We start from the raw sequence: 19,251 nt of genomic DNA, 5'->3' as shown, positions 1-19,251 counted from the left end.
TGTGGCCGTGCTAGTTTGTGATCACGATTAGACTGAAGGTGCAGTGCACTATTAGTGCATCTGGAATCGTGATTATTCAATATATTGAATGCGACCGGACTGATAGTGGCAAATTGGGCATCACTCAGAATCTAAGCCTAGCCGCACCCAGCCCCTCTAATATATGAGGACCAGCTGGAAAGCAAGGGGGTTTATTTTCTGCCAAATTATTTTACCCTTTCACGCAACAGAAAATTGGCGTAGTCGGCAGGATTGCCATGGATAAACTGCTGCAAAAATATGATTGTGCCCCTTCCCTGGCTGGGAAGGAGTGGGCCCAAAAATTTTGGAAAGATGAAGAGAAAGTGGTAGAACGTATTGAACAATGTCAGGCTTTACAAAAGATCAGAGTGGGAAAAGCTAAAAATGTTATTTGTGCAGTGTTAGGTGCCTGTTTATCTTGTGCGCAACAAGCAGCTAAAAATGCCCCTGCTCCTAATCTGATTTCTGCTGTAGAATATACAACTCTGAAATCAGAAAATGAGCTGCTGAAGTCATCATTAGCTTTTCATAAGGAGACAGGAGAAAAACTAGGAGCTCGAAATGATGAACTTGCGAGCGAAAATGAAAAATTAGAAACTCGAAATAATCAACTCGCAAGTGAAAATGAAAAATTAAAAACTCAAAATGATCAGCTTGCGAGCAAAAATGAAAAACTAGAAGCTCGAAATGATGAACTTATATCACAAGCTGATCGATTCGGGGTTGAAAATAAGATCTTAGGATCCCGAGTTGATCGATTAATGAATCAAAATTATCAACTTAAATTACTACTGGAAAAGGTGAATGGGCTGTTGGATAAAATGCAACCTTCTGCTCCGGTCCAGCAGATTCGTAGGTTAATGCGTTGCCCAGCTCAGACAGAAGATTTTTGGTCTGACAGTGATGATGATGAGGTGGAAGGGACCCTTGCTTTTCAGTCGATTCCCTTATGACCTCTGATTAAAACTGAGACTGCTGTTGATAGTGATGAGGAGGTCCACACTATTGTGCATACCACTCCATGGTCACCAACAGAATTACTGAAATTAAAGGAAAAATACTCAAGACGGGCAGGAGAGTCTGAGACGGAGTATCTATGGTGAGTCTCCCTTCAGGGAGGAGATATGGTCATGTTAAATGAGGAAGAAGCAGGAGGTTTTTGGGGGCCCGGAGTATTTTTAACTTCCTTGCCAGGGAATCATCATTATTCCCTAACTGCTCGAGTTGCATACTGGGCAGGTGGTATGGACCCACGGGAGAGAGGGGAACCACTATCGATCCAAACCACAAGCTACACTGATCTAGCTGAGGCAGTACAGAAAGCAGCTTGCATACAAGCAATGTATAATAGAGATGAGTTGCAGAAATCCCCAATGTCAGCACCTATTGATCCGGATTAATTAAATCCTCTCATTTGGGGTTTCCCTAATTGCCTTAAAACATTCGTTGTCAATATTCAGGACCACATACGAGGTCAAGGTCATAGGAGAGGCCAACAGGCTTATGCACTAACCTGGAACGAATTTGTACAAGAAGTAGACAAATACGGATGCCAAATGGGCTGGGTCAGTTCATTCAGAGAAAAAACCCCCGATCACACCCGAAGGGTTCTCCAAGTCTACACTCAAAATTCTAAATCTGACCAAACTCATACTCAAAATTTTAAATCTGATCGTTTTTCTATCCAAAGCTCTAAATCTGATGGGAGGTTTAAACCTAACAAGGAACGGAATGAATTGTGGCGTAGGGCCCTGAGTCTGGGTATGCCTCGACAATTCCTACACGGTTTCTCTACAGAGGATCTCCGTATATTGGTCCGATCTCTATCTAGAAAGAATAACCCAGTAGGGGGAAAGTGTTTAACTGGAGAATCCCCGACCCATGAGGAAGGCGTGCCCTCTGCACCAGAATGCAACCTGATCGATCTGTCAGAATCCCAGCAAAAAAACTTGCATCCCCGGGGAGGGCAGTGAGCCACCCTGCCCGGCGGGTGTTAGCAGTACAATGGCTCTCTAATAAAAACTCTGAACCTATTATTGCCATTCCAGTTGGACCCCGAAAAATATTAGTAAACTTTCTTGTTGATACTGGAGCCCAAATGTCAGTGATCACTAATGAGATGGCACAAACCCTGGGTATAAAACCTACCCAACGCCGAGTTAAATTCACAGGAATTGATGGCGTGATAAAGGAATGTCCCACTGCAAAAATAACCCTCTGGTTGCCAGAGGAACAGAGACTGACCCGGGCAGAAGTATTAGTGGGTGCCGCATATACCAACCTTCTAGGATTTGACATATTGTGTGGACGAACGTGGAAACTCCCAGATGGAACTATGTGGAGTTTTGCAGGACATGAAAAGGAATCAGGCACAATGAGGTTAAGTCTGCTAGAAACATCCATACCCTTACCTGCATCTAAAGTTACCAATGTCAGGCAATACCCATTGCCTGCAGCAGCACTTACAGGGGTTGACGGGGTGGTGACAGAATTGGAGAAAAGAGGCATCATTAAAAGAACTCACTCACCCTATAATTCGCTGGTGTGGCCAGTAAAGAAACCCACCGGGCAGTGGCGTTTCACAGTAGATTATCGACAGTTAAATGCCAATACTGCACCCCTAACTGCGGCAGTTCCAAATATTGCTGAAATTGTGACAATGATACAGGGAGCTGCCCATTCTTGGATGGCTGCCTTAGATGTTAAAGATATGTTTTTCATGATTCCCCTCCTTGAGCAGGACAAAGCGCAATTTGCATTCACGTGGAAAGGGATCCAATATACTTTTAACCGACTTCCACAAGGATATAAACATTCCCCCACCATTGCTCACAATGCTTTGGCTAAAGTCTTAGCAGAAATTCCTGTTCCACCTGGCAACACTGTATACCAATACATTGATGACATCCTAATAGCGGGAGAAAACCAAGAAAGTGTAAAAGACACAATGGAAAACATTCGGGGAACATTACTCGAACTGGGCTTAGAAATCCCAGACTCAAAGTGTCAGGGACCTGCACAAGAGGCCAAATTTCTGGGTGTCTGGTGGGCTAAAGGAGCTGCTTCTATCCCTCAGGACACCCTAGAAAACCTAGAACATGGACAAAATCCATCCAGCGTAAAGGAATTACAGCAAGTTTTGGGAGCTCTAGGTTACTGGCGTAAACATATTCCTGGCTTCTCCATTATTGCCCGTCCCCTTTATAGTTTGCTCAAAAAGGGAAAAGAGTGGGAATGGACCGAACAACACACCAATGCACTGGAATTACTAATAAAAGAGCTAAGATTATTCCAACAGCTTGGTCCTATCCACCCAACTGACCCTATCCATGTAGAATGGGGGTTCAGTGAACATGGCTTTCACTGCGACTTATGGCAAAAGGGGCCAGAAGGACCAGAAAGACCACTGGAGTTTAGCTCTCACTCTTTCAATGATACCGAAAGGAGGTATTCGGATCCTGAGAAAAGCTACTATCCCTAGTGCGAGCGGTGAAATGAGCAGAACAAATAAGAAGAGAACAGAGTGTAATCATTCGGAGGCCTTTTCGCCTCCTAGATGTGGTCCGTAAAGGAACGGCACCACCAGCTGGCATTGCCCAAAAACCTACAGTTCGTAAGTGATATGCTTATTTAGAGGGCATTAATGAAATTATGCCAATCTCTGAAGGCAATGTTAAAGTATCCAAACTGCAAAAGGACATAGATGGCACTCTGTTATTCCAATCTCCACCGAATAAACCATCTCCGATTCGAGAAGCACCCTCTCTGAAGGAAGGTAGTGATCTTACTGGAGTGTGGTTTACAGATGCCTCATCTTATCGAGAGAATAATGTGGAAATACAAAGCTGTAGCACTGGAGGTAGCAACAGGGGAAAGAATAACTGAAACAGGTGAAGGAAGTGCACAAGTGGGGGAGCTTAGAGCAGTCCTACTAGCTGCACAACACGGGGCTAGTCACGTTTACACCGATTCATATGCTGTTTTCAAAGGAGCCACCGAATGGGTGGGTCATTGGGCAGCAAATGACTGGCAGGTGAACAGGGTCCCAGTTTGGGAAACCGATAGCTGGAAACAACTGTTGGAGATAGGGGAACAAAAAGTACTACATATTGGTTGGGTAAAAGGACATGACCGTTCAAACTCAATCACTGCTCAGTTTAACCAGCAGGTAGACAGCCTCACGCGACTGAGGCAAATTGATATTTCAAATGATGATCAGAAATGGGAATGCTTACTCGAATGGTTACATGTTAAACGTGGCCATACCGGACGGGCTGATTTATATCGGGAAGGTTTAGCCCAAGGATGGCCTGTATCGGTTAAGCTGTGTGAACAGGTAGTGACTGCCTGCTCACAATGTCGCTTACGACTCGATAAAGACCATCCGAGTAAAGCCCCTCCTTTACATATTCGGGACAGGAAAACATTGTGGCATTCCTGGCAAATTGACTATATTGGACCATTGAGACCATCAGGTGGAAAGAAATATGTCTTGGTGGGAGTAGAAATCATCTCTGGACTCACTGTGGCCACTGACTTTACATCAGCCACAGGAGAAAACACAGTAAAGGGCCTTAAGGAGTGGTTTAGCACACTTCCCCTTCCAGAGGAAATCCAAAGTGACAACGGGTCACATTTTACAGCCACAATAGTACAAGACTGGGCCAAAGAAGAAGGGATTTGGTGGGTATTCCACACCCCCTACTATCCCCAGGCTAATGGCATTGTGGAACGCACCAATGGATTGGTTAAGCGTTTTGCAAAAACTCATGAATCTGGGTGGCATTTGCAATTGAATGATGCCATCTATCAATTAAATAACAGATGGAGTGGAGATGGCTGTCCCAAAATGAAAGCTTTTTGTGCATCTGCTAATGTAATCTCCCCAAAGGTTCATACCAAGCCAGAAGAACACCTTACGGGACTTCACACCGGACAACCGGTACTGGTGAAGATGCCCCAGATTGGAACAGTACCAATGGTACTAGTTACACCCAAAAATCCCTATGCATGGGAAGCCAAAGACTGTTCAGGAAAGGTACACCGGATTAGCACCCGGTGGATCTCACCTTCTTTTTAACCCCATCGGTCAAATAAGACCGAGCATGTTTCTCTTCCCTTTTTGTGTTCATAGGAACCCTAGATCAACTGCACGTGGACGGACGGATTGGCCTACGCTAACCTTGAGTGCATCCAGGGAATCTTGTCACTCATCTTAGCCGTAATATTATTTCTGTTGTACATGATTGTTTGCAAACCCAGGTTTTAAGATAATGAACCAACGAATTGCATCAACGACATTATGTCTTATCTTAACAATGCAGGTCCTTCTCGCTATAGACTTGCAATGGCCCTGGTCTCAAGCTCACATAAAATACGCAGGGAGCATGGGATTAAATTCTAACAAAGGCTTAAATCTGTCAATGGTGGTGATGCACGGGACGGAGGTGTACTTGGAAAACAAGTGGGGCTGGGATAGCACAAACAGACTTCCACAGTTGCTGGGGTCAGTGGGAGAACGAATAAAGGTAGGATGCAGGGTTATCAATGGATCCACTCACCAACGAGTAACTCAAATCTCTGTAACTGAAATAAAAACTGAGGAGAAACAAATAAAAACCTGTGCTGAGGAACGATGGGACTGTTGGTCCAATTTTACTTTGGTCCAACCAGTCTTTGTGGTCTGCCTCTGGGCACAAAACAGCATAGGGTTATCCTTTAAATTCAAGATTAACACCATGACAACAGCCTCTGTGCCAAATGTAGAAGACACAGAACCCACACCCCAACCAATTTTTGAGAGTATATTTACTCGGCCTCCTATTAGTCTAACTCCTTACATTTTCAATATCGGTCCTTATGTCATCAAAAATACTGGTCAACAACAAATATTGTTTAACCCATCATATTCCCTCAAGCGAGTGGAACTATCAATGCAGATTAACATCTCTGTGATCAAACCCACCTGCTCACCATTCCTGGGTACATCTCATGCAGAATGGTCAGCATGGTTAAATGGACGAAACCTCACCCCCTCAAGACGACCAAAGAGAGATGTGACCGGTATCTTAGGAACTGGACTAGGAGTCTTAAATAGCATAGACGCTGAAGTACTTGCCAATAAACTAGTCACAACGACCAGTGATCTAAACAAATTGAAATACCCTTTGCAGTCCTCTCTTCTAGCTTTGGGAAATCACCAATGGCTTTTATCGAATATATTACCTCAATGGGAAGAAACGAGTGAAAAAGACCACCAACTGATCATAAATGCACTTGGTGTAGCCCAAGACAATGTTTCTCTAGCTCTCAGTTGTATCCAAGCCCAACTGTGGATGCAATCAATGACAGCTGCAATTATAAGGGAAGGTGAAGAAGGCACCTTGCCCACTGAAATTCGGAAAATAATATGGGATAATGCAATTGAATTTGAGAGGAAATTTCAGTCTTGGTGGTACCTGGTTAACTTCACTTACGATCCCACTGAGAGTAAAGTCACTGCTTTTGTCTTAACGATACGCAATGCTTTGGTATACACTATATACCCAATCATTGCGCTGGGGTTGAATCACCACGGGACTATACTCTATCCAATAGAACATAGAGTATGGGCACAATATGAAAATAAATGGCAAACTGTCAATGTTGATGCATGCACGACACGAAGCCAACAAGGATTTATTTGTGAGAGTAATACTATTAAAGCGCAAGACATTTGTCTTGACACTGAACAAAATGTTTGTCATTTTGAAATACATCCCCATGAAATTCAAAAATCTGTGCTTATATATGTTGGAAAAGGATGTGCTTGTATGTGAACTCTTTGTAATTCTGTACTGATAGACGACATTGTTATAGATATTAATAACCACTCGAACCTTTGTGTTTGTAACTTTACTAACATTATTGGATGTGACTTTAATTATTCAGCTCCTGTCACATCTCACCAATTGCTGCAATCTGACTATACACTGACTAATGATCTACTACTCGCTCCTATCAGAATGAACCTTAAGTTAGTGAAAAAGCTGCTACACCATGATGACTTGAAGCAGTTGTTGATCCAGGCCAAAGAGAGTGGACAAAAGACTCTAATTACCATCCACCATGATGCGGAAGAAGTCCATCAAGTGCTAGAAAGAGTCAAGAAAGACAGAAGACATGAATGATGGGACACTCTTTTTGGGTGGTCACCAACCGCCACAGGGATTCTCAACAGGATGCTCCACCCTGTTGTGATCTTGCTAATGCTCACTATATTATGTTTTGCTTTGACAATTGCTTTATATGTTAGGCTTTGGATTATGATGAAACGCTTAACTCATTTGATATCCCCACAAGATATATATGGACTCGGCAACCCTCACTCAAAGACTATATGGGATATTCCCAATTCCCTCTAAGTATCGTGAAGCTTGAGTGACTATAGTCACGGGGTGGAATATGTGGGATAATTACTGAATATGATTTAGAAATTAAACTTATATTTAAAAATGTAGCATTGCTCACACATAAAGGAAAAACGGACTTTCAGGGTAAGATGCAGCTGCACGTGGTATGCCAGGAATTCACTCCACAGCGGTTCCCGTGGCAACATTGCTTGACAGAGGATGGAGCAGAGTGGAGATTCTGCAGCCAAACTCTGTCCCAACACCAGCAGAGATGGGAACTAGGTGGTACTTAAAACTGATAAGCTGCATACTTGCTGCCCTGAGCCAACAGTCTGTCATCTTTTGACAAAATGCTGTCCTTTGTGTGAACTTTGCTTCATTATAATGCATTTTAATACGAAAACACACCTCCACCTCCAATGCTACCCGCCTCCAAAGTGAGACCACCCCTCTTTGAGCATGCTCTTTGAATTTTTTGTGGCATATACCTTTAAAAGCGAAGCGAGGAAATTTACACCAATAACAATAAAGGTATGTATGACTAGAGTCACTCAAGCTCCACCTTGAAAGTGAAAAATAGTATAAAAATGACCCCAAAAAGTGGGGGGCTTTAGGGAAGACATCATCGTGGACGAGCCGAGGAAGACCCCATCAGCTGACTACTCTCGACTCCTGGGACCGGTCGACGGGCTGGACCTTTCTTCCCCCCCATAGGGACGCCTTTGGGTAAGACTTGCACTGTATCCAGTGCTTCCCCGGGAAAATTAGGAATCTCTATATAGAGTTACTTTTTACTTTTATACTTTAAAGCCAGGCTGTATTATTCATAACTTTGTTGCGTGGTTGTATACTTTATTATTTGCACATGCTTTTGCAGACAGTGTATTTATCACCGGCAATCCACAAGAACCTGTATCATCTGTTGCTTTAATAAACTGCACTGTTTAAGTAGCTAATCGTAAATCTCTCATTGAACGCGACCAGCTCCCTCAGTGTGGCCGTGCTAGTTTGTGATCACGATTAGACTGAAGGTGCAGTGCACTATTAGTGCATCTGGAATCGTGATTATTCAATATATTGAATGCGACCGGACTGATAGTGGCAAATTGGGCATCACTCAGAATCTAAGCCTAGCCGCACCCAGCCCCTCTAATATATGAGGACCAGCTGGAAAGCAAGGGGGTTTATTTTCTGCCAAATTATTTTACCCTTTCACGCAACAGAAGCCTCTTGATCCCTGTCCCTGAGTGAGCTGCGAGATATATGAAAAAATTTCGGCCATCGTCCGGGTGAGCATATTATCATCTGGCTGCTCTGATGCTGGGGTAATGGAGCTAGTAGCCTGGACTTAGAGGGTAGGGAAGCCAAGCAGCTGGGATCACTTTCTAGGGAAGCAGGCATTGGCAAGGCGATTGGAGCACAAGCCCTCAGCCTCTGGAGACTACTTCTATCAGCTGTGAGGGAAAGCTATCCCTTCAAGGAAGATGTTGTATGCAGCCCAGGGAAGTGGATGACAATAGAGACAGGTATCCAGTACCTGAGGGAATTAGCTGCACTAGAGATGGTTTATTTTGATCTGAACAATGCGCAGTTACCCACAGATCCAGAGTCCAGTGTCCACAAGTCATGTGGTGGAAATTGGTACGAAGTGTGCCATCATCGTATGCCAACTCATTGGCAGTAATGAACTGGAAAGATGAAGAGGCACCAAGGGTGCATGAATTAGCTTGCCAGCTCTGGCAATATGAAGAAAATCTGTCTTCCTTCCTATGGACTTAGTAGTAGTATTGTACTTTAATTATTAAACTGTTCTTATCTCAACCTGCAGTTTTTACCATCTCTGTCTGGTGAGGGGGAAAGGGGGTGGGGTGTGTGAGAGAGTTGCTGCATTGTACTTGGTGCTGGCTGGATTTAAACCACAACAAGAAGACAGCTTTATTTGCAAGAGAGTACATGCAAGACCCAGGGCAGAAAAGTAAAAAGTTTGCTTCATTTCAGTGCTCTTACTATTTAGAAAGCCAAGAGTTGTCTGGAAACCTGAGTTTATCAGGCTGCTGCCAGCCTTGGCTAAGAGTTGATGAGATAACCCAGCAGGACCAATTGGAAATATTATATTTAATATGTTCAGATGTTTAGGGCAGCCATGCATTGCTAACACATTTTTCTCTCAGTGAAGTCCTCCCATGTATTTTTGTTGAATGAGATTTCAGTATGGCAAATGAATGATTGTTTCTATTGATGTGCAGAAGCATTAGGGGTTAGATAGAGAAAGGAGATTTGTTGCAGTATAGTGAGGATGGAGGGCTCTGGACTGAGAGATTGGGGCTTTTGGGGAAGGAGGAATGAGGAACAACTGATGGGTGTGCATGGGCATGGTGCTTTGGGATAGTGTGTTACAAGGTATAGACATCTCTGGATCAAAACATGGTTGATGAGGAGATATCAGGACCAACTTCTGTTCTGAAATGTCATAGACCTAAGTATGCAGAGTTGGATGTCACAAGAGTGACTGTGAATCCCATATTGGACAAGAAGGGAGTCATGGTTTAAGCCCAGCCGGTAACTCAGAACCACGCAGCTGCTTGCTCACTCCCCCACTTCTTCCTCCCCACACTGCTGGTGGAATGGGGAGGAGAATCGAAAGAATGTAACTCCCATGGGTTGAGATAAGAACAGTCCAGTAACTAAGGTACAATAGAAAATTACTACTGCTACCACCAATAATAATAATGGTAAGGGAAATAACAAGGGGAGAGGATACAATTGATCACCACCCGCCGACCGATACCCAGCCCGACCCGAGCAGCGATCTGGGCCTTCTGGGTAACTCCCCCCAGTTTATATACTGGGCATGACGTGCTGTGGTATGGAATACCCCTTTGGCTAGTTTGGGTCAGGTGTCCTGTCTCTGCTTCCTCCCAGCTTCCCCTCCTCCCTGGCAGAGCATGAGACTGAGAAAGTCCTTGACCGGAGTAAACATCACCCAGCAACAACTAAAAACATCGGTGTTATCAGTGTTGTTCCCAGGCTGAAAGTCAAAAACACAGCACTGCACCAGCTACTAAGAAGGAGAAAAATGACTGCTATAGCTGAACCCAGGACAGGGAAATAACAAGGGGAGAGGATATAAAACTAAAAGGGGAAAAGGAAAAGAAAACAATAAACACAAGTGATGCACAATACAATTGCTCACCACCCGCTGACTGATACCCAGCCTGACCCGAGCTGCGATTTGGGCCTTCCAGGTAACTCCCCCCATTTTATATACTGGGTATGACGTGCTGTGGTATGGAATACCCCTTTGGCTAGTTTGAGTGAGATGTCCTGTCTGCTTCATGTGCCTCTCCTCACTGGCAGAGTATGAGACTGAAAAAGTCCTTGATCAGAGTAAACATTACTTAGCAACAACTAAAAACATCAGTGTGTTATCAGCACTGTTCCCAGACTAAAGTTGAAAACACAGCACTGCACCAGCTACTAAGAAGGAGAAAAATGACTGCTACACCTGAACCCAGGACAAAGGGTTGCAGTTTTATCATAAAGAAAATATTTGGGGATTACATTAAGAGATGGAAGGAAGAGATGACAGGGGAAAAAATTATTAAGTTATATAATTTCTCCTTTAAGCTTGAGAAGTGAAGTCCTTCCTACTAATCGCTTAATTGGTTGGAGCAATAGTTCTCTTCCACAAGTTGCTAGATGTGAGAGCCTGACTTTTATCAGTAGTTAAAGTGCACCTTTTTTCCATTAAAATTCTTTAGAAAATCTTTAAATTATTTTCTGTTAATTTTGAGGATGAGCTTCCGTATTCACATTTTAAGACCCTAGCTTTTTTTCAGAATTTTATTCCCTTTCTGAGATTTCTCAGACAGCAACAGTGATGAATTAAAATGAATATTTGAATTGGAGAACAGTCAGGATTCACATGAGGTGGATTGAAACATGACTTTGAATTCTATTTGAACAATAACAGATTACTTAAAAGACTGGATAATAGAAAATTTAATAATAGCTGTTAATATGTATCACTAGGGAAGAGTATTATAATTTTTATTTTTTTTTACTGAGAATTAGTTTGTAAATGACAGCACATGAGAATGGCCATAGTTGTCTTATAACTTGGTAAAATGTGTCGCTCAGCCAACTGGACCATGATAGAGGCATCCAGTACGTGAGGGAATCAGCCATTCTAGACATGATCTATCGTAGACTGGATGCCAGGAATGCACCCAGAGATCCAGATAAACTCAAATGTACACAACCCATGTGGTGGAATCTTACACGGAGTGCGCCATCATCGTATGCCCACTCATTGGCATCAATGACCTGGAGTGAGGCAGCACTACCAACAGTGGATGAAGCGAGTCATCAACTCCGAGAGTTCGAAGACAGTCTCACCCCTTCCATCATATCAACTGTGGAAAAACTCCTGACCCAGGAGTTCAAACAATTGAGAGATGATCTATCCAATCTATCCAGCTCCCCACGTGTACCAACCCATGTCTCAACTATTAACAGAAGGCGCCCTAATGCCCAAGAGAGAAGACATAGGAGGTACACACCAGGGGCCACCCTTTGGTTTTACCTGCAGGATCAAAAGAGGACATAAGTGGACAATCTTATGATCCCTATTAGAGGGGCCTTGCCTCCAACCAGGTGGAGGAGAGGGACAATTGGGTTTACTGGACCATGTGGATGAGATGGCCTGGCACATCAGTCCCACAGGAGTATATGGCTCTAGTAGATACCGGACATACCGGTGCACAGCATACCCTGATGCCATCAAGGTATCAAGGGGTAGAACCCATTTGTATTTCTGGAGTGACAAGAGGATCCCAAGAGTTGACTGTACTGGAGGCTGAAATCAGCCTGACTGGGAAGGTGTGGCAAAAACACCCCATTGTGACTGGTCCAGGGGCTCCATGCATCCTTGGCATACACTATCTCAGGAGAGGGTACTTCAAAGACCCAAAAGGGTACTGATGAGGTTTTGGTATTGCTGCCTTGGAGACAGAGGAAATTAAGCAGCTGTCCACCTTACCCGGTCTCTCAGAGGATCCTTCTGTTGTGGGGTTGCCAAAGGTCAAAGAAGAACAAGTGCCAATCGCGACCACAACAGTGCACCAGCAGCAATATCACACCAACCAAGACTCCCTGATTCCCATCCATAAGCTGATCCATAGACTGGAGAGCCAAGGAGTGATCAGCAGGACTCGCTCACCCTTTAATAGCCCCATATGGCCAGTGCAAAAATCTAATGGAGAGTGAAGACTAAGAGTAGACTATCACGGCCTGAATGAAGTCACACCACCATGGAGTGCTGCTGTACCGGACATGCTAGAACTTCAATATGAACTGGAGTCAAAGGCAGCCAAGTGGGATGCCACAATTGATATTGCTAATGCGTTTTTCTCAATTCCTTTAGCAGTAGAGTGCAAGCCACAGTTGGCTTTTACTTGGAGGGGCGTCCAGTACACTTGGAAACCACTGCCCCGGGGGTGGAAAACACAGCCCTAGCATCTGCCATGGACTGATCCAGACTGCACTGGAACAGGGGCAAGCCCCAGAACTCCTGAAATACATTGATGACATCATCGTGTGGGGTGATACAGCAGAAGAAGTTTTTGAGAAAGGGAGGAAAATAGTCCAAATCCTGCTGAAGGCCGGTTTTGCCATAAAAGGGAATAAGGTCAAGGGACCTGCACAGGAGATTCAATTTTTGGGAATAAAATGGCAAAATGGACATCACCAGATCCCCACAGATGTGATCAACAAGATAACAGCAATGTCTCCACCACCTAATAAGAAAGAAACACAAACTTTCTTACGTGTTTTAGGCTTTGAACAACAAGCCTTTGAACATATTAAAGGAGAGAGAGTTCATGCAGTACCCTTGGACCAGGCTGGGATGGGCCAGATGTGAAAAATGTGCTCTACACCGCAGCTGTGGAGAATGTTCCTACCTGGAGCCTCTCACAGAAAGCTCCAGAGGAGACTCGAGGTCGACCCCTTGGCTTTTGGAGTTGGAGATACAGAGGATCTGAGGCCAGCTATACTCCCACTGAAAAAGAGATACTGGCAGCCTATGAAGGGGTTTGAGCTGCTTCAGAAGTGATTGGCACTGAAGCACAGGTCTTCCTGACACCCAGGTTGCCTGTGTTGGGTTGGATATTCAAAGGCGGGGTCTCCTCTACACATCATGTAACTGATGCTACGTGAATTAATTGGGCCGCACTAATTCCACAACGAGCTCAAATAGGAAATCCCAGTCGTCCAGGAATTCTAGAAGTCATCATGGACTGGCCAGAGGGCAAAGATTTTGGGATGTCACCAGAAGAGGAGGTGATGCATGCTGAAGAGGCCCCACCATATAATAAACTGTCAGAGAGTGAAAAGCAATATGCCTTGTTTACTGATGGGTCCTGCCCTATTGTGGGAAAGCATCAGAGATGGAAGGCAGCTGTGTGGAGTCCCCTGTGACAAGTTGCAGAAACTGCTGAAGGAGAGGGTGAATCTAGTCAACTTGCAGAGGTGAAAGCCATCCAGCTGGCCTTGGACATTGCTGAATGAGAAAAATGGCCAGTACTTTATCTCTATACTGACTCATGGATGGTGGCAAATGCCCTGTGGGGGTGGTTGCAGCAATGGAAGCAGAGCAACTGGCAACGTAGAGGTAAACCATCTGGGCTGCTGCACTGTGGCAAGATATCGCTGCTCGGGTGCAGAACCTGGTGGTGAAGGTACACCACGTAGATGTCCATGTACCCAGGAGTCTGGCCACTGAGGAGTATCAGAATAATCAAAAGGTGAATAAAGCTGCTAAGATTGAAGTGGCTCAGATGGACTTAGATTGGCAACATAAGGGTGAATTGTTTTTAGCCCGGTGGGCCCATGACACCTCAGGCCATCAAGGCAGAGACACAACATATAGATGAGCTCATGATCGAGGGGTGGACTTAACAATGGACACTATTGCCCAGGTTATTCTTGAATGTGAAACGTGCTGCAATTAAGCAAGCCAAGCGGTTAAAGCCTCTCTGGTATGGAGGACGATGGCTGAAGTACAAGTATGGGGAGGCCTGGCAGATTGACTATATCTCACTCCCACCAACCCGCCAAGGCAAGTGCTATGTGCTTACCATGGTGGAAGCAACCACCGGATGGCTGGAAATATATGCTGTGCCTCACGCCACTGCCCGGAACACTATCCTGGGCCTTGAGAAACAAGTCTTGTGGCGACACGCACCCCAGAGAGAATTGAGTCAGACAATGGGACTCATTTCCAGAACAACCTCATAGACACTTGGTCCAAAGAGCATGGCATTGAGTGGGTATATCACATCCCCTATCAGGCACCAGCCTGTGGGAAAATCAAACGATACAATGGGCTGTTAAAAACTACACTGAGAGCAATGGGTGGTGGGACTTTCAAACACTGGGATACACATTTACCAAAAGCCACCTGGTTGGTCAACACTAGGGGATCTGCCAACAGGGCTGGCCCAGCCCAATCAGAACTTTTACGTACTGTAGAGGGGGATAAAGTTCCTGTGGTGCACATAAAGAATTTGTTGGGGAAGACAGTCTGGATTATTCCTGCTTCAGGTAAAGGCAAACCCACTCATGGGGTTGCTTTTGCTCAGGGACCTGGATATACTTGGTGGGTAATGCGGGAAGGTGGGGAAGTCCGGTGTGTACCTCAAGGGGATTTAATTTTGGGGGAAAACAGCCAATGAACTCCATTATATGCTGCTGTTTGCTAAGACTTCTATAGCCCATCAGCTAGATGCCCTTCTCCGCCACTCTGCTCTTTGAAAAGAAGATATGCTTTGTCATGATTATCAGCAGAGAATAAAGTCATGGGAAAAGCTGGCAGCAGCAGCGCGAGTCTCCCTATACTCTCCGTTGACTGATCCTGACTTTCCTCCGATCATCACCCCAACAAAGAATGAACTTTGTTGAGACCAGACGAGCTTAGCAGTGACCAGACGAATTCAGGCATGTCGTCAGTAGGCAACAATCCAACACTACACACCATCCCTCCTGCCCTGAAAGACTATTACAAGAGATGGAGCCTGACGTCATGGACTGAATGAATTCAGCAATTTTATAGGGATGGTCCATGGACCAAGGAATGATATCAAAAAGATATGAAGAGACAAAATGGGATGATGTATTGAAAAATCTGGGACCTAAGCATGACTTGAATAGTATGGAATAAGGGGTGGATACTGTCCTGGGTTCAGCTGTAACAGTTATTTTTTCTCCTTCCTAGTAGCTGGTGCAGTGCTGTGTTTTCAGCTTTAGTCTGAGAACAATGCTGATAACACACCAGTGTTTTAGTTGTTCCTAAGTAATGCTTACCCTGATCAAGGACTTACAGTCTGTTGTGCTCTGCCAGTGAGGATGGGCATGGGAAGCCTGGAGGAAGCAGAGACAGGACACCTGACCCAAAGTAGCCAAAGGGGTATTCCATACCACAGCATGTCAGTGCTCAATATGTAAACTGGAGGGAATTACCTGGAAGGCCTAGATTGCTGCTTGGGTCAGGCTGGGTATTGGTCAGCAGGTGGTGAGCATTTGTGTTGTGCATTACTTGTTTTTACTGTTGGTTTGGTTTTTTTTCCCCCTTCCCTTTTTAGTTTTATATTCTCTCCCTTATCATTATTATTTGTGGTAGTAGTAGTGGTTTTGTATTATACTTCAGTTATTGGACTGTTCTTATCTCAACCCCTGGGATTTACATTCTTTCAATTCTCCTCCCCATTCCGCTGGCAGCGCAGCGGGGAAGAAGTAGGGGAATGATTGATCAGCTGTGTAGTTCTGAGTTACCAGCTGTGCTTAAACCTCGACAGGTTTTTTTTTTTGTTGATTGGGGTTTTTTGGTTGGGGTGTTTTTTGTTTGTTTTTTCTACACAGTGAAAAAATCCATTGAAAATGCCAAAACCTACGATACCTTGCCTGGCAAATGAACATTATCACTCTCATATGAGAAGCTGAAAGGTTCCAGAGAACAGTCCTTTTGGCTTGAAAACTAGCCTCTAATTCATTCCAAATATGCTATCATTATGTCACTTACTGTTTTGGTCACATTTAGTAACTTAATATGGATGCAGATTGGCATAACAAGGCATTTTCCTGTCACACTGGGCTGAAACATAAATTATACGTTATTGATTGTAAGATTTATGATATTCACTTAAAGACTTATTGATTCTTTCAGGTTATTATTTGATATATAAAAGATGCATTCAATAAGTATGCAATATAGTATAAGAAATTTTAAAAATAGAAATTGCAAGAATTAAATCACAAGCCTTCTGCCAATCTCTACTGAAAATATTAACTGTAGTTTTCTAGATGCTGTTAGTAAATCAGCTTTTAGAGTTTTTGCATTGAAGATAATACTAATTTTATTATGTATTTTTAGAGAACCAAGTGTAATGGATAGGAACCTAGCTGGGAGTTGATTCCCTCTCATGACTGAGAACCATAACAAAGGATGTTGTTTGCCACAGTGTATTTGGCAGAGTATATATGTTTATGTTCATCGTGACTGTTTGTCAAAATGAGGCAGGAAAACATAGGTGTGCAGCTGTTCTATGACCTTCATACTTGGCCACACTGGGGCGTCTGGCCAATGCTCTCAGAGTGGACAATGGTGAGATCATGAGAAACTGCATGGTCCCACGAGTAAACAATCAGAGATCTGGCATAAAGCCAGTTGTTTTGATAAGTGTATGAAAGCAGGACCCTCTGGTGGCCATGAGAGAAGCCTCACCTACAGGTGGATGCACTGCATAGGAATTTTCCCAATTCACCTGAGACTCCTGGCATCGGCTGCAACAGGGCTTCCCAGCTGGAAGTGTGGGCCTGGATGATGATTCAGTGGTAATCGGTGATGCATTTCTTCTTAATCTCTGTTCTTTCTATGCAGTAATGATCTAATGCATTGCTAACTTTCTTCAGTACTTATATACTTATATCTCTGATTTGCCTTATTGTACTTATTCACTATATATAGAGAGAGATATTTACCTGATTCACATTAGTGTGCTTGCTTTTAATGTGCTTATTGGCTTTAGTGTGCTTGTTTAACAAACTCTGCATATTATACAGCTAGTGTGTGGTCACTTTGTGGCGTACCCTGTCTGTCAGCAAAACACCAAGTGTTAGTGTAAGAGTGGTAGGGATGTTTCACATTACTCACTATATGACTTGTCACTTTGACAGTCACAGAGTAATCCAGTGTCATGAATTTGGTTTTTTATTGCCATGCAGAAAAAATGTCAAGTATTAAAAATGTCTGAAAATATGTGGCTGATCAAAACCTTCTTCTCTTTGTGTTCAATTTTAACATGTTATATTTAGTATACCACACTGTATCTAGCTGTAATCATAAAGTCTGTGGGTTTGTTCTCTTTATGATCCTGGAGTTGTGTGTTTATTTTTTCCTCTTTTCATTTAGATGCAGAGTCTGAAAGGTGGTACAGAAGCCATAGTCCATTTGGACCCGTTAGAAGCTGATTATTATGATATACAGCTTCAGTTATATGAAGTGCAGTTTGAGATCTTGAAATGTGAAGAGCTGCTGGTGACAACACAACTTGAAAGCATGAGAAGGCTGATGTCAGGTGCTTTTTATGCATTTTAATTGACATAATCTGTAAAAGATAATTCTCTTCCTTGAACAGTTTCTTTACCGTGTGAAGAGCTGGATCTTCTAGCATAAGTACTGTTAAATTAAAATTTACACCTCTTCATAAGGTGTACACATACAGAAGTTTTGGTCTGGTTCTCATTGTCTCTGTTTGGAAATAAGCATATAAGATACTGTGTAAGGTTTGGAAAACTAAATTTAGGGAGGAGGAAATTTTAGTTACTGGACTTGTCTCCTTAAAAAAATTTGCATTGGCATTATTCATTTCTTTGATTTGTTTTCAAAAGGTATTCCTGCAAATCAGAGTCCTTCATCTAAACTTTGAAGCTTTTGCCATGTCACTGATTTAGAACAGTGATGCAAACCTTATGTTTTGAGAACCTACCATAACCTGTGTACTTACAAACTATGGAAATGGTACAGGTAAATCATACAGTATTTTGAATCCAGTTCTGTCCTTTTGGACTTCTTTATACTTAATTTTTTATTCACACAAGCTCTGTTTTATTGTTTAGTGCATAGGGCTTGCATAGCAAAATTTGCTATGGATAGAAAAGTCACTTAAGAGGAATTTGAAACTGGGTTGTATTGTGAGTTGCCTCTGGAAAAAAACACAGGTATCACTGATTCTTCTCACTGTTGTGTGAATCTCCTCCTCCCAGGCCTGTGATGGCAACAACATTAACTGCATGTACTGAGGATAAGGATTGGAAACTCCGCAAATGACTTGAAAGAAATGTGGCAGCTTTGCCTCTGTGGAGAGCTAGTTAGTGCTTTAGATATAGATAATTGTTTGTCATTGGGAAATCAGACATTTAATTTTGGTACTGAGGACACTGTATGGTTTTCTTACCTGCAGACCAAAGGAAATCCCTTGACCAGGAGGCTGAGAAGAAATGTGTATTAAGATCCTTTCTCTTTGATGTAGTGATAGTAAAACCTAAGGGGCCTTGGAGAATTAGCTTACTGTAAAAACATGACTTGTCATTAATGTTTTCTCCAGAAATCTCAGAAGAAAACCCCAGCCTGACTGAAAGTAAACCCCCTCAGTCAGCTGAACAAACAACCCTCTCCCCCATGACAACAAAATAGTTCACTGTTCTGGCTTCCTTTGTTTTTTTTAAATTTGTTAATTTAAATTAAACTATTCTTTAATATAAAATCTAAAAGGTTGTGTTG

General features: G+C 43.3%; 1 protein-coding gene across 1 annotated transcript in view; it reads left to right on the top strand.

Annotated features, from left to right (window-relative positions):
* LOC115618987 (junction-mediating and -regulatory protein-like) overlaps positions 1–19,251 on the top strand; it is a 99,647-nt gene that overhangs the window by 60,404 nt on the left and 19,992 nt on the right. The window contains 1 exon segment of the mRNA XM_030511005.1: positions 17,881–18,046. Within this exon segment, the coding sequence (XP_030366865.1) occupies positions 17,881–18,046 (166 nt within the window).

This window comes from Strigops habroptila, chromosome W (genome assembly GCF_004027225.2).
Source record: "Strigops habroptila isolate Jane chromosome W, bStrHab1.2.pri, whole genome shotgun sequence".
Taxonomy (NCBI): domain Eukaryota; kingdom Metazoa; phylum Chordata; class Aves; order Psittaciformes; family Psittacidae; genus Strigops; species Strigops habroptila.
Note: the sequence above shows the minus strand (reverse complement) of the source record. Positions and strands in the feature narration are given on the sequence as shown.